The sequence below is a fragment of the Lycorma delicatula genome, chromosome 4, assembly GCF_047948215.1.
Source record: "Lycorma delicatula isolate Av1 chromosome 4, ASM4794821v1, whole genome shotgun sequence".
In the NCBI taxonomy this organism is placed as follows: domain Eukaryota; kingdom Metazoa; phylum Arthropoda; class Insecta; order Hemiptera; family Fulgoridae; genus Lycorma; species Lycorma delicatula.
Window position 1 is genome coordinate 62,906,997 of NC_134458.1, and position 16,206 is coordinate 62,923,202.

The 16,206-nt window shown below is 36.9% G+C and overlaps 2 protein-coding genes across 2 annotated transcripts in view; one reads left to right on the forward strand and one right to left on the reverse strand.

Moving 5' to 3' along the window:
- Positions 1-11,383, reverse strand: part of Nadk2 (NAD kinase 2, mitochondrial) — a 53,518-nt gene extending 42,135 nt beyond the window's left edge. Inside the window, exon 1 of the mRNA XM_075363108.1 lies at positions 11,149-11,383. The gene's annotated coding sequence lies outside the window, so the exon portion shown is untranslated. The remainder of the gene's footprint in view (positions 1-11,148) is intronic.
- Positions 11,384-14,856: 3,473 nt separating this feature from the next.
- The window catches only part of LOC142323464 (uncharacterized), a 64,386-nt gene continuing 63,036 nt past the window's right edge, over positions 14,857-16,206 (forward strand). Inside the window, exon 1 of the mRNA XM_075363109.1 lies at positions 14,857-14,996. Coding sequence (XP_075219224.1) covers positions 14,922-14,996 — 75 coding nt within the window. The 5' untranslated portion in view covers positions 14,857-14,921. The remainder of the gene's footprint in view (positions 14,997-16,206) is intronic.

The following is a 16,206-nucleotide window of genomic DNA, read 5'->3' on the forward strand; positions in this document are numbered from 1 at the left end:
GTCCTCTGTACATATGGGCGTGTGGGGTGTTGTAGAGCTTGTTTTTGGGCCCCGAATACATTGGTAGTGATAAAAGGGTAGTGTACAGATTGCTTTCAATATGACGTATGGTATAGCTACAGAATGGATGGGAATCAGTTTCATCCCACTAGGAAGCTGGAGTGGTCACCAGCGAGAACGGGTCGTTCTCTCCGAAGCTCCACATCATCCCTGAATATGGAGATAAAAGTTGCTGGCTCGACTGCAGCTGCTGGAACGGAGTTGAGGGCTTCTCCAGCAGCCAAGCGCCTTCGTGTCGCTTCCTCAGATGAGGATGGGGTTTCTGGCGGCAACCTGGAGACTCTCGTAGCTAGGCTGGAGGTATTGGCTGATGATTTAAGTCAATATATAGATATACTGCAGCACGAAGCATGAGATTAAGCTTCTCGATAAAGATCTCACTATACTATACTGGCTTCGGAATTTAGAGAACTATGTGAGTTATCTCATTCATATAAATGGCTTCGAAATTTAGAGAACTATGTGAGTTATCTCATTCATATAAATAGTAAATACTACCACAACTTACCAACCGTTGTGCCTGACGGAGAGCTTTTGTAAGCTGTTCGAAAGGTTACTTGTGGCTAGGCTCCAGCAGGAAGTCGAAGCAAGAGGAGGTCTGAGTGACATGCAATACGGCTTCAGGCAAGGTCGTTCTACGATGGATGCTGCGAAGCACATTATGGATTTGGCTGCCAATGGGACTCAGCGTTCCAGGAGTATTCCGGCTGTGATACTCCTGGACGTACAAAATGCTTTTAATTCCATTAGTTGGGCGTCCATCTTCAGAGCCCTGGAGAAATGGCGCATTTCCCCGTACATTCGGGGAATTTTACAGAGATATCTCCAGCAGAGAAAGTTGGTGTATGAACTGGGAGACCAACACCTGTCTTTCGATGTACAGTGCGTGGTTCCACAGGGCTCGGTTGTAGGCCAGCGCTGTGGAATCTCGTGTATGAAGGTATATTTGGGCTGACTTATCACGAAGGAGTCTCAGCTGTCACATATGCGGACGATTTAGCTCACGTAATAGTTGCCAGGAGTGAAAGAGATGTTATCTAGAAAGCGAATAGTTCAATAGTTACTGTTGACGAGGGGTTGACTAGGCAGGGTTTGGGTTTATCTTCCTGCAAAACTAAAGCGGTAGTCTCGGCTGGAAGGAGGCGGCTAGAGCCTATGCGTTTCGATGTGAAGGAGCACTCCATTGTTCCGGACAAAGAAGTAAAATACTTAGGTTTCTCGATCGACCGTAGGCGTTCATTTTCTGCACATGTCGGCCAGGTTGCGAAGAAGGCTGAGAAGAACATCCGGGCTCTGAGTAGGTTACTCACAAATGTGAGTGGCCCTAAATCTTCCAGGCGTAAAATATACGTACATGTAGTTAACTCTATAATTCTTTATGGGATCCCTAAGTGGAAATAAGCAATGAGTTCGAATAAAAATGTACGCACATTGGAGAATTTACAGAGGCGTATGGTCCTGAGAGCGTGCTCCGCATACAGGACTGTCTCGGCTGAGGCAGTCTTTGTTACAGCAGGAACACCACCAGTCGAGTTGCTTGCTAAAATGAGATGCGGAACTTATTCAGATATGAAGAAAAGCGAGGCGTACGACCTTTTGTTAGAGCAATAGCAGGTCCGTTGAAGTGAACTAGACGCTTGATCAATGAGGTTAAGCCATGGGTCCTGAGGGGATTTGGTGAACTCGGTTACGAGCTCACACAGTTTCTGACAGGCCACGGCTGTTTCCGCCAATATCTCCACAATTTCAAGAGAGTGGATGATAACGCGTGTCCATATTGCGGAGACCTGGATGACGCAGAACACATCGTGTTCCACTGTTAACGTTGGGAACCCTTGAGGCATAATTAGACATCTGAGTCCTCTCACACCAGATAATATAATAGAGAAGATGCTTTACAACGACGAAACATGGATTCCATCACCCGTATTATTAGGAGTAAAAAGTCATGCGAGGACAGAATAGGCTGAGAAATCCCTAAATATTCCAGCTGCTAGGTGAAAAATTAGACTGGAAAGTGAGGGGGGATGGACTCCTGCGGAGTCGTAGTTCGTTCGCGCTTGCGTGGATGGATTACGGTGATGACGCACGAGGACTCTCGAACCCCGGAGCCTGAAGGCATCCCCCTGGGCTGAGAGTGCTTCATTGTGGCCCGGACCCGGTGGGTAGTAGTGGTGAATAGGAGTTTTAGTCGATAGGGTGCAGGTATACATACGCTCTTAACATATACCGGAACCTGTGTGAGTCCGACACTGCCCAATTTATGGGGCGTGCGTAAATGGCATTTCTCAGACTCATCAATTAAAAAAAAAAAAAGTATGAATTCCAGTCGACATTGATCTATCATGAAGAAAAGCCTTAGAAGACCGATGAAATATTCATAATACATGAAGTACACTAAAAATTACTTTCAAGAGAATTATTATCGATAATGAAATTGATCAAACAAATCCAAATCGAGTGAAATGATGGCACTCAAGAAGCAATCCACAGGCCAATAAACACCACTGGCAAAAATACTTCACAGGAGACCTTAATAAAAAATACCAAACAATGATAACTTAAAACTAGTGTAAGCTAAACAGAAGATTCAAATACTCAATTATTCAAGTATAATTTTAATCAAAAAAGTTTCCTCTCTTTCTATAATGAGTCAATTGGTCAGTATATTTCTTAATATAAAAATTATATTTTACTAATTTATATAAAATCCAACAGATGGGGTTCACTTCATGTTAATTCCTTGTGTGCCATAACACTATTATTCACACCCAGATAAACAATGACCATCACGTTTTAGAGTTATATATACCTCTCCTTAAAGAAAGATTCAGCATTTAACTTAGAAAATTATACGCCGATCTCATTAGCAATCACATTTTCTAAGTATATAAAAATATTATGTAAAATAAACGTTTAACATTTCCCAAAAAGCATAATGTATTAACAAAATTTCAGCATGGTTTTGGGGAAAAAATTGTCTACTTACACACCTATTTTCCAATTTTTGAAAATACTTTAAATTGCATCAAAAATATTATAGTTTAATCTATTTATAGTTTAAAAAGAATCCATTTCAAATTTTTTGTGGTATAAGTGAAGCATTCGATTTAATACAGTTATTACTAATGAAAAAAAATTAGTAGCGACGAGAGCAGAGCTGTTAGCAATTAGTTACAGTCATACCTTACCGACTGTAAACAGGTAGTTAAAATTTCAATTTAAATAAAAATACACGTGAAATCTAGTTCCTCACTTTAAGATCTAGAATGTGGAGTGCCCAAGAGTGTCCTTGCTCTCTTGCATTTTCTATTGCTTATTAATAATGATCAGTTTCAACATTTTGAACCATTCATTGTTACCCTCGTCACAGATGACAGAACTGTACGTCTCAATAATTATTTAAAAAGAATTCAAAAATTTATCTTAATACTTCGAAAAATTATTCACTGGATGAATTGCAATCATCTGACTTTAAATATAGATAAAACCACCATATCATTCTTCTCAGTTAGACGTAACACTGCTAGTCGAGTGGAAGTTTTTGTTGCGTGAAGACGTGGTCTTTGTCATTCCGTGTTCTACTTGAGTTTTCAGTTGGTTTTTGCGGTTTTTTTACTAAATTTTATATTGGCAAGTAAAGTATGGTGGTTAATTAAATGGATGTGTTTTTACATATCTGAAGATTTTGGATAACGGACGACCTTGTGATTTTTGTGTTTTAAAGCTTTATTACCAGTAGGCAATAAATCGTTATCAACGTTGATATCATTAAAACATTTTTAGAGGTACATTAATTTTAATTTTAGTGGTAAACAAGAAGGCAGGTTATCTTCTTGATAACACACTATTATTAAGCTTAGATATATAAGCTTTTATATAGCTTGCAAGTAAAGCTACTGTTGTTGGTGATATTATAAATTGTAATTATATCGATTTTTTTCCGACACTGGGTGTGATTTGAGAACGTGAAATGGATAAGGAAGTCGTATTTAAACCGTCCAGGCTGCTGGAGAGTTCGCCGACACGAGGAGAGTGTGCCAGTTCGACAACGAAAGGCGACAGCGGCAGTTGAGGAGAAAACCAAACAACTGCTGACAAACAAAGGGGATGAACATGGCGTGCGGAGCGAGATAGCCCAGAAACCTCCAAGAAGGCTCTTAAAGTGGATAGAGTGTAAATTCCTGAACATTCCTGACTCGTTTCCAGATGGCGTCTACGGAATTTGAGGACGAGGTAGAAAAAACACCAGTAAGACACTCAAACGAGTACAGAAAGAGTTGGCCATCAGAAGGAGAAGCCGTTACAGACGGATTGTGCCACTCAGACTGATAGGGAGGTTAGTCAGAATAAGGTGTTGCAACTACTGGAGGATGGAGAGCACAATAATGATCTAGATGAATTAATTATGATCAGATGGCCGAAAGGATGTTATACCCATACGATCGAGAAGAGGACCTGCTTTGGTGAACGCGACGGTGATCTGGCGGTCATCCTTGATCTCGCGAAGTCGAAGGGTGCCTTTGCGACCTCTCATTGTAAAACGGTCCCTGAGGTTAGAGTCTGGATGACTGGGGGACAGTTAACTGTTGGCCAATTGTTGGCCTTCACAGCCTCCACGAAGGTGCTTCTAGGAGATAGTTCAGAGGGGTCGGACAGGACGATTTTTGTCCTAGTTTTGGATTCCTCTATGGATGAAAGGAAGAGGCTCACGCAGTTGAAGAAAGGTATTGGAGGCATTTTCGCTAATGCGTGGAGCGATGTGGTATTTGGAGTAGAGGATATGTTTGCGCTCCCATGTAGGAAGCTGGTGGAGCACTCAGCTAGGATGATGCACTAGACCACGTATGTACATAAACATAGGGCTCCGCAGAATGGAGCGGAAGGATCAGAACCTAAGATCTCCTCAAAAACGGTAGTTATAAAGGCAACTGAAGCGGGTCGCAAATATACATGTGCTGAAGGACTTTAAGACTGAGCTTAAGGGGGAGTCCTCAAAGGTGCTGTTGGTCCATAAGGGCAGGAATGAGGAGGTCCTGGTTCGAATAAGGGACGAAGGACAGAAGGCTGATAATTTATTCCAAAAGCTCCAAGGTGGCATGCAGGAGGTACAAGTCGCTTGTAGAAAGAAGGAGAGACTGAGGAAGGTCTGTATAAGGGATATCAAGGTATTAAACTCGGAGGAGTAGGTTGTAAATGCTGTTGCGGAACTCATTGCGTTAGAAGAACACAAGAAGTTCTTAAAAATGCGGCCTGCTTACTCTGCTACTCAGGTGGCGACCTTGATGGTGCCGAACACTCAGGCGAATATATTATTGAAGAACAGGATACTGGTGGATTGGGTCTCCTGAAGGGTGTTTCTTTACATCGATGAGGAAAGGCGCTATAAATGTTGGGATGTGGGGCATATAGCTGCTAAATGTCAGGGCCCCGATAGGTCCTGATGCTGCTTCAACTGCGGCAAGAAGGGAGACTCTTTAAGGAAGGATACAGGAAACCTGCAAGAAGTGTGGAGGGCCACCAATTTGGCAGCCCTCAATGCAAGTCATGAAAATTCTACAACTGAACACGAACCGCTGCTGCCAGTTGCATGACCTGCTGTGGGTTATGGCTGGGGACAAGGGATCGGATTTTCTCCTAGTTTCTGAGCCTAATTGTCGAGCTGTTACAGACGATAGATGGTACAAGGATCTAGATGGCACTTGTGCGTAAGTACAGTAACCAGTCGACTGGCCGTCATCAACTAGGGAAGAGGTAAAGAATTTGTGTGGGCAACTGTGGTGGGGATTACATGTTATAGTTGCTACGTCTCCCCTAACACACCCCTGAGCGAATTTTTCGAGGTACTAGAGGGATTAGCCTTGCAGATTACGAGCACGCGGGTTCCGACTATTATTTGTGACGATTTCAATGCTAAGAGTCACGAGTTGGCCAGCGTGGTGGTTAATAAAAGAAGTAGATTGTTGGCTGAGACGATGGCCTCCCTTGGAATGGTGTGTGTGAATGAGTCTGGCGCACTCACGTTCCGTAGGGGGGTTCGAAGAACCACGCTGGACCTGACAATCATTGGGGAGAATTACGCCGGCAGTGCGCAGTGGCGGGTATTAGACAAGGAGACGCTCAGCGATCATAACTGTATAGAGTTGGTCGTTGGGCGCTCTCTGAGTGGTCGTACTGGTGTCGAGGGACAACTAAGCAAGCACCCTCCGAGTTTTCGACCTTGGCTGTTGACAGAGTTCCAGATACCGGCACTTAGGAAGAAGCTTCTTAGAGAAAGTGTCGGGTATGGATATGAATGAACCCGAGAAACTGTACGAGGCTATACACGAAGCCTGTACAGAGACCCTGACTAAGCGTGGGGTTTGGACAGATCGTCGCCGAATATATTGGTGAAACTCTATAATAGAAGAGCTGAGAGGGAAATGTACCAGGTTAAGAAGAGTATTTACCCAAAAAAAGGAGAAGGAGTGACTCCTTCTCCTTTTTTGGGGTACTCTTTTTTTCTTAACCTGGTACAGCTGCGAATGAAGAGGCGGCCTTAAGGTTATGACAGTCCAAGAGGGAGCTTAAAAAGGCCATAGCATACGCTAAGAAGGAAAAATGGCGCGACTTATGTGCGGAATTGGATGAAAATCCGTTTGGTGACGCGTAGAGACTGGTCATGGGTAGGTTTGGGAGGGCATTGCCCAAACTGCCGGTAGATCAGCTGACGCAGGCTCTGCGAAAGCTTTTTCCTCGGGAGGAGAAATGGAACAGACAAGAAATCGTGGCCGGAGAGATCCCGAGATTCACGGTGGAGGAGTTGGAATATGCTGTCAACAATATTAGACCCCACAAGAATCCGGGACCGGACGGGGTTGCGGCCGAGGTGTTAAAAATTATGGCTAAGGCGTACCCTTTGCAATTTCTTGAGGTGTTCAATCAGGCCTTCTCTTGTGAGGTCAAGCCGGGTAGGTGGAAAACGGCTAGGCTAATCATGGTGCCTAAGGTGGGAGGTGGTTATCGACCTATATCCCAGATTAATTTTGTTGGAATGGTCTCTTCTGGCTAGAAGACTTGGCCTAGAATTGGAGCGGCGGTGGACGGTGCGCGAAACAATATGATTTCAGGAAGAGGCGGTCCACTATGGATGCAATAGGTAGAATTTTGGAGATTGCTAAGGTGGCTGCATCGGGAACTAGACACACTCGGGAGATACCGATGTTAATTATGGTAGATATTTAAAATGCTATTGGTTGCAATGCTATTTTAGATTCACTGGTGGACAGGAAGGTTTTTCCCTACCTGATCAGAATTATTCAAGAGTACTTGACAGGTAGGGAGATGCTGATCACCTCTGAAGAGGGTGAGGAGGTCGTCATGACCATGAAGAAAGGAGTGCCCCAGGGGTCAATTCTGGGCCCCCCTATTATGGAATGTGGCATATGACGGCCTCCTGGGAGTTGAGGTTCCGGAAGGGGTGCAGTTACCCGCCTATGCGGATGACCTTGTCATTATGGTGACGGAAAGGAACGCTAGTGAGATTCAGCTCCGGACCAACCGAGCCATGGTGGTGGTGGACCGGCTAAAAGCCAGAGGGCTCAAGGCTACACCTCATAAGACTAAAATGATCCAGATGACAGGAAGGAGGATCCCGAGGATCTCTGTTGGATTGGAAGGAATAGAAGTGACCCACTCAGAGAGAACGAAGTATCTTGGTTTCTGGATGGATCGTATGAGGGGGTTCAAGGTGCATATTGATGAAATGTACAAGAAAGTGGAGAAGGTATCATCGGCAGGCAAAGTTTGGAATATGTAAAACAAATTAGTAGGGATGTAGAATGTAAGGGGTATACTGAAATGAAACGACTAGCACCAGATAGGGAATCTTGGAGCTGCATCAAACCAGTCAAACAACTGAAGCCAAAAAAGTAATAAGAATAAATATTTGGGTCTTTTAAATGAGGATTTTGAGCTGCATCCTTTTCTGAATGAACACATGCAGTATTGGGCACCACAGTATTTTACACTTTACAATATTACCAGACCAACATCCACTGACCATACATTAGTTAATTTAAAATCTTATAGTGGATTATAATCAGTCATATGGCAAATGGTATTACAGACTCAGCTTTCTGTTAGAATCATTGATGAAAAAATTATTATTAACGTAAAATGTGAAATATGGTATCAACTTTTTATATTTTGGATACAGACACCCTTATTGTATTTTTGTGCATATATTTTCTAAATGTATACTATCTAAAAATTAGTATATATTTGATCTAAAAAATTGTAAATTAACTATCAGATAAATTAAAAATTATAACGATTAATCGTGGATTGCAAATAAAACTCATCGGCATCATACGAAGAAGGAACAAAGTATTCGTAAAACCTAAAAAGCTACCTGACGATATCAAATTTAAAAATTACTTATAGAAATAAATCAGTTAAAGTAATTAAGCAGCAAAAAGATAACTATTACGGATCACAACTCGTTAAAGCAAAGGTAAAATCTGGGAAATACAAATCGTTCTTTGGGAAATTCTAAAAACATTATCCAGGTAGAAGACAATGGGTAAAAGTTCAAAAAAACAGTTTACATGAAAGTTTGTGACGTGTTTAAGAAATGTTTTATTAGTGCGACTTGAGAAATTTCATTATACAGATTTCAGTTTAAACGACCTCAACGTATTTGATAAGCAGTTCGTATTTAAATATGTAACTGATAAGCATAATAAATAATATTAAGGAGGGAGTCAGATCTAGCTTCTGATAAACTTAGGGCTAACCTAACAGTAATTAATCCAAATATCGATTTTTAAAATATTTGATTTATCTTAGTCAAGCACAGTTAATACCTTAAAAACTATGAAAAACAACTATCGCTGTTTCCGTTTTTAAATTAGGAAAACTGAGCTAGCTAGTAACTACAGACCGATTTCCTTAATCAGTAATATAGAGAAATTAATAATACAGTAAAAAAAACAAGTCTCATCTTTTCTAGAAGAAAATTGGATGTTGAATCCTAGTCGGTTTGATTTCAGAAAAAATAAGGATTCCCAAAATGCATCGGCCGACTTCAAATGTGCTGCTGTACTTATCGATCTGGCAAAGTAATCTGTTATTAAAAATTAAACACATTTTGGGGCAAAAGTTTTTTCCTGGTTTTCTTCATATTTAAATTATCCACCACAACAAACCATTATCATGAATGGTATTCATGATAATGTAGAGAAGTATAAGAGCTACGACATTCCCCAAGAAACCGTATCACACCCGACATTTGTAATACAGTCAACTACGGAATATCCTATAATAATAGTGTAAATACTGTACTTCAATACAGTATTTACATGCACTATTATATTAAGGTATAATGGTAAAAAATAAAATCTAACTTTAACTTAATCCTATCCTATCTCTACAGAACAGATTAGCACCTGAACAGGTCGCCGGAACTCACAAAACTGAGCTTACTGACTAAAGTACTGATAGCACAGACTCTGATCTTGCACAGGTCACCTGCTTTCTGACATTTAGATCTTGTGTTTTCCTGATCCTGAGCACAACTACTATGGTATATTAAAGTATAAAAAAAAATTGAAGTTGATCAAGCAATTGCTCAAAATTACCAAGAGATAGTTACAGATCATATTAATGATATATTAAACGTAGTGAATAAATGAAAAAAAAGCTAAAAGTAAATAAAAATCATGCTATCTGAAAATGCAGGAAATTTAGCATTAATTGATTAATAACATTAAAATTTTTAGTCTATCAAGAGTACTAAGAGTACTTAAAAAATAATAATAATAGGTCATTGCTATCATGGTATCAAGCAGTAAAGAATGACCAGATAGGCTTAGTAGAAGATATTTTAAGTGTCATCCAACTCAGTGTACTTAATTTGTGAAAACGTATACCATGAATGTGAATTTAGAATACTAAGTAACACAAAATTTATTACAAATACACCAGTAATTTGTCCCTAACTCGTGAACTCAATCCTAAACTTAAAACAGAACTTAGATGGAATGAATGAAGTGCATGAAACAAGAGTAACTGTAACTCAGATAAAATCTAAACAGAAAGAAGAGATCAAACAGACAAGAGAGTTGATAACTGTAAATATTTAAGAATATTTGATTATAACATGAAATGGGCTAACATATAAATTATATAATAAAGAAAACAAAGTATCTAGCTTGTTCTCTAAAATTTCCATATTTATACAAATGAAAACACTACTGCCTATTTATTATGAAAAAAGATTGCAAAACAGGATATTAAAATTAATAAACAATTACAAAATAATAAAATATCAGGTCCACTTGAAACAAATCTTTGTTTACAAATCATTATTTTATGAATATGAGAAATTAATTGTTGAATAACCTGTACAGCATATAATGAATAGATTTCTAACAAAAACAGCTGTATTGTTATTACTATAAAAGCATTTAATGATATGCTGAATGAACTCATACTAACAAATGGACATCCACTGTTAAAATAAAACTCGGAAAATAGGTAGTAAAATACTTTACACCATAGGAGTCTTGACTCACACTTGTAACTACACACTCCAAGTTGTGAAGTGACAATCTGAAGAGTTGTGAAATTCATTTCATAATACATTCTGTAATGCATGCTGCATAGGATGTAACCAGCAAGGTTGTATATCTGTTATTTCATTTAATAAATTACTTTAGCAATAAGTTTTTGTATTTCTAATATTATTATGGCCAGTTCCTACATACAGGTAACTTGTTTACCTCAATAGAAATTGCAGATGTAAATATATAATATCAAATAAATAATTGTTGAGAATTCATCAAGTAATGATAAACATTTTCAGGCAAGTAGAAAAATTGACAATTGACAGAACTTGTCATCAATCGCATTTTCATTAAACGAATCCGAAAATAAAATTCTTCTGATAAAGGGTAAGCTTCCAGAATGTAAGATCAATTGTATGAAACACTAAGCAATTACGACACACTAAAACAAAAATAATATGAGCAATATTTTGTTCTACACAATTAAAAGATTAATGATGATTTTTATTACTTATTTCTATTCACTCTTTAGTTAACTTACAAGATAGTATTTTCCATATAATAGTTCATTCCTAACATCCACCTTTTATATATGAAATACCAATCGCATACCGTACTCAAATGAATTAATGGACGAAACAAAAAGTGTTTTACGTTTTTAACAAAAAATTCTGAAGAAAAAAATTTTTTTGAATTACATTCACTCTCTTCCGCAGTTTTCGAAACATACGATCAACGTAACTGAACTAGCGACAAACACAAACGCCATATTACCGACCACATGTTATCATAAATCGATGTTAATTACCTCAATAACGACTCGTTCGCATATATTTTCAAATCTTCTACATGTGCGATTGTTTAACGCTACACCGGACTCCCAAAAGTAATTCAATCTACTTTATCGACCAACCAAATATTTTTCATTCTTTTTTTAATATGAGTTTTATTAGAATATTATTTAAAACAAATCCTAAATACTTCTAACAAGTAAGGGAAAAATAGCGAGTCAAGACTCAATACTACTTCGAAAATATGGTGCATTATACGTTAATACTACTACTCCAACTACTAATTTAACAACTTAATAATTTTGCTTAGCCTACTTAGTTTTGTAAGGAAGTGAAGTCATCAACAAGATAAAATACAATATCAAGTGTTTTTAATTATGTTTTAAATAATTTTTGTTTACATTTACAAAATTTCAATCTATAATACAAAAAAAAAATGTTTAAGTTTTTATATTAATTTAGCCTTTCATATATGATGAATTCTTTTTAAATAATTTTAAATTGTTTCTCAATGCGAATATTATATTTATTCCTTGCACTCTGACAATGGATATCATTACTTTTTAAAGCTAATAATTTTGCACACACAAGTTTCATTCATGAACAGATTTAATAGAGTCAGTCAACCTAATACTACATAAACTTGCCAACATAACTGTTTTATGTTTAACATAATGATACTTTACGGAATCAATTTTTTTCTTGTTAGATGATGAGCCCCCTACAAAGCAATCTCATACTCCCTGTCTGGATTTAATAACCATCTATAGCAACAAAAATAATCATTTTTCATCCTTTAACAAGAAAGTAAAGTAGATGCAAATTTGCTTTTGGGCAGTGGCAGCTCGTAGCTAAAGTTAGTGGGGGTGCTGCTCTGGAAAATGTTTTCTTGGCCTTTTCAAGGCCATGGTTAAAGCTTTCTGTAAAATAAAAGAACCGAAAAAGATTAATCAAATAGAATAGCTGGAAGCAGGATAATAATCTAATTCTACACTTTATCACATTCAAGAACATGGTACACGGTTTTTAAGCACATTGTGCTTAAAGACCTTTCTTTCTTGCTTTTCTTTTTCTTGTTTAGCCTCCGGTAATTACCGTTCAGATAATACATCAGAGCATGATATTATGAGTGTAAATGAAGTGTAGTCTTGTACAGTCTCAGTTCGACCATTCCTGAGATGTGTGGTTAATTGAAACCCAACCACCAAAGAACACCGGTATCCACGATCTAGTATACAAATCTGTGTAAAAATAACTTACTTTACTAAGACTTGAACGCTGGAACTCTCGACTTCCAAATCAGCTGATGTGGGAAGACGTGTTCACCACTAGACCAACCCGGTGGGTTTGTGCTTAAAGACCGCATTCGGTTTAACCGAATAAATAATAAAATGTCAAAACAGATAATATTTTGAAGTTATACTTCTTTTGGCGCGTTAGTAGAAAGTGATTAGTGTATTTTAGCAAGTTACGGAAGTTGCACGCGCCGATGTAACACACCATGAAGATTTGCACAGGCCCAAGTAGATCAGTTTGCACGCACATGCGTGACATGCGTGTGGCGTCTAGTTCAGTCAGTCGTTCAATGCAATTAAATGATTAGCACGTGTTGTAAACATAACAGACATTGAGTCGTAATAAATATATATTTATATACATGGATTTCTGAAGACAGATAATTTAAACTGTGAATATTATTGTTCATATTCATAAAACTTTATTTATATTGCAGCGTATATTTATTTATTTATTGTGAAAATTGTGTATCAAGATTTGAGTTTATATTTAGGTATAATTTTTTATTTGTAAAATTATATTTTTTTAATGACATAAAATAGCATACATCAGATAAATTTTGGATTTTGCATAAATAATTTTAAATTTACAAAACAAATTTTTTTATAAAATAAAACTATTTGTATCATATTTTTCATACCATAAGCCGCTGGTAACCATCGTGCCTATTCAATCGTCATCCGAAGAATTAATGGAATTAAACTAATCGAAATATATTCGATGAACTTTTTTTTAAGTGACAACGAACGAATAGTTCAATACATTTTAAACTATAAAATAAATATTATTAATTTAATTCATTCAAACTTTTATTCATGGTATTTAATGTCGTCTATCCACCGTTTGGGTCAAATTTATTTGACCCGAGTCAAAATTGAATGTGTATTGAAAATTACATTGAATGTATAAAAAAATTATTTTTTATTCACGCCAAAGAAGTATAACTTCTTACGTGCGTACATAAGTACACACGAGCGTTTTTTTAGTATTATCAGATAATAACTTAATAAAATGTCCGCTTAAAATCACTATACTCCAATGGTGCTTAATTTAAATTTCTATGTACACCGAAAAACAAACACATAATTAGTTTTTACTAATTACCGTCTCTTTCGCTCTTCCAGAGTGTTTTCGAACAGATTTCGCAATCAAAAAGCCCTTGCTTTCTACCATCTTCTGATCACTATTGGAAAAACCAATAACCACTTCATAATCCTTCCACCGACTAAACTAGAAAAGGCAACGAACAAGGAACTTTCCATACACACACGGAGTAAAAAAAAACTACATTTTACCAGCACGCCAGGGTCGGCACTGCGGAAGGGACAGTTCTTTCTCTCCCTCGCAGCCTCGTGTGCAGCTTCCTATGTACGCATGCGCACAAAAGCCAAACACCACGTCGCTGGAACTGTGAAGCGCACAGTTTCATACAAAGATTTTTGTATATTTTTCATGAACTGGGGGATGGCTACTGACATTAAGCTTAAGTATTATATATTGTTCAAGTATAAAGAAAGAATTGTTCATTATATTAAATATTATCGATAATATCAAGTCTAAATAGGGAGTGCTGCAGTTCCACAGGGTCTAACACGAGCCGCCACTGCTTTTGGGGTTAAAAATAAATGTAAATATTTGTATTTATTCTAAATAGCAGTAAATCCTGCAAACTCTGAGGGTGATAGAAGTTACAAAAACTATTGGGATAGAGATGATTGACCATCTGGAGTACAACAGCACTGGCTCCACTGTCACAATTTATTAGTTCTAGTTAATCAAATTTATCATGTAGTACTTGGGTGACGAAAGATATAATTACTAGACGTACCAAAGAGTGAAGTCTGGACAATGTCAATTTTTTACGTAGTTATTCCAACAAATTAGTTCAAATAGTAATGACGTGGTGACGATCTGTTGTTCCTCTAAAATGCGAATTAATTAAACTTACTTTTTAATCCGATATCAGGCCAGTAATAGGTAAGCCAGAAAAACGAACGTATCTGCGGCGATCTAGACTGCGAAGTTGTGAGTATCTTTTGACCAATTTTTTATACATCTTTATTGGCTAAATGTTCACTTCCAGCAACCAATTTGAACGTTACAGTTCACGTGAAATACACAGCGCAATCTAGTCTACGCTAGTAGTACTAGTAGTTGAGATAACTCAATATTGATGACGTTTGTTGTAGAGCAAAACTTGAAATGGTAATCGACGATTGTGCAAATAATGAGTACTCAGCCAAGTGATCCTACTAATCATGATCAGGAAAGGTCTGAAGAAACAGTAGACCCAAGGGTGCAGGTGATTTTAAATTTATTATCGATTATCTATATGTCCTCTCATACTGATTTATTTGGTTAGAGTTTTCGGTAGTGCATTCTATTTATAATGGTCTTTTGAAGTTTTGATGAAGAATTAAATATATATTTATTTATTAGTAATTTATGCCTGACTGTCTGTAGTCTATAGAATTTATTTAACTCTCCGATTTCCTAACCTTGCTTGTCCATCAGTATTTGTCTTTCAGTATAGAATAATATGTTGTTAGGTATTTATCTTGACAAATTCTGTATAAATCGCTTTTTAGCCGATTTTTTGCTGCAATACAAAACGTACTGTATTTTAACAAGGCTAATTAATTTTCTAAAAAACTTAAAAATAGGTTAATCAACAGCGTTAATTTAAACCCTAAATTATGTTAAAATAATTATTTGCAGCTACACAAGAACTTGATGTAAATAACTGTATTTCATTCTGTAAACAAACTTCTGTAGATTTAACAGAATCATGTATTCATTTCCTTTTCATCCCCTTATACTATAAAAAAGACAACTATTTCAAAATATTTGTAATATGAATTCAAAACAAGTTTTACTAACATGTTCATTTGACAATCTTTTTCATGTGAGAACAAACTGAATCCTGCTAGTCTCATTCTTCCCTCTCCCAACCCAAAGTAGGCTGCCTTAGAATAGTTGCTATATAGATAATAATTTTATGTCACTCGTGCTGTACACCTTAGAATCTGGCTTTTATGAGAGCATGGAAATGTAGAATAATTGCAAAGGATAGTACACTAACACACTTATGTAGAGTTTTTTTTTATAGGTTCTGTAGAGTTGAATTTTTATATTTTTTTAAAAAACTTCTCTTGATTGTTTCTGTGGCATTTATCCTGTCCAAGTTGCAAGTATCATTCTCTGAAAAAATGTTATACATTTATATTGTACATTTAATAATTGTCATACGTTCATGTGATATTTTATTTATATATATAATTATTTGTAAATTATATTATATAAATATACAAATTTTTATCCCAGTTATATATATATATTTTTTTTTTCAGCTATCAACTATTTTGATAGTAAAATTAATCATTTGATATCAAAATAATGAATGCCAATAAATGTTAGTTTATAAGAATAATTATGAAATGTATAGTTTAGGCATAATTATTTTTAAATCTATGTCATGTATACTTTCAGATTTCTCATGTACTTACTTTAAT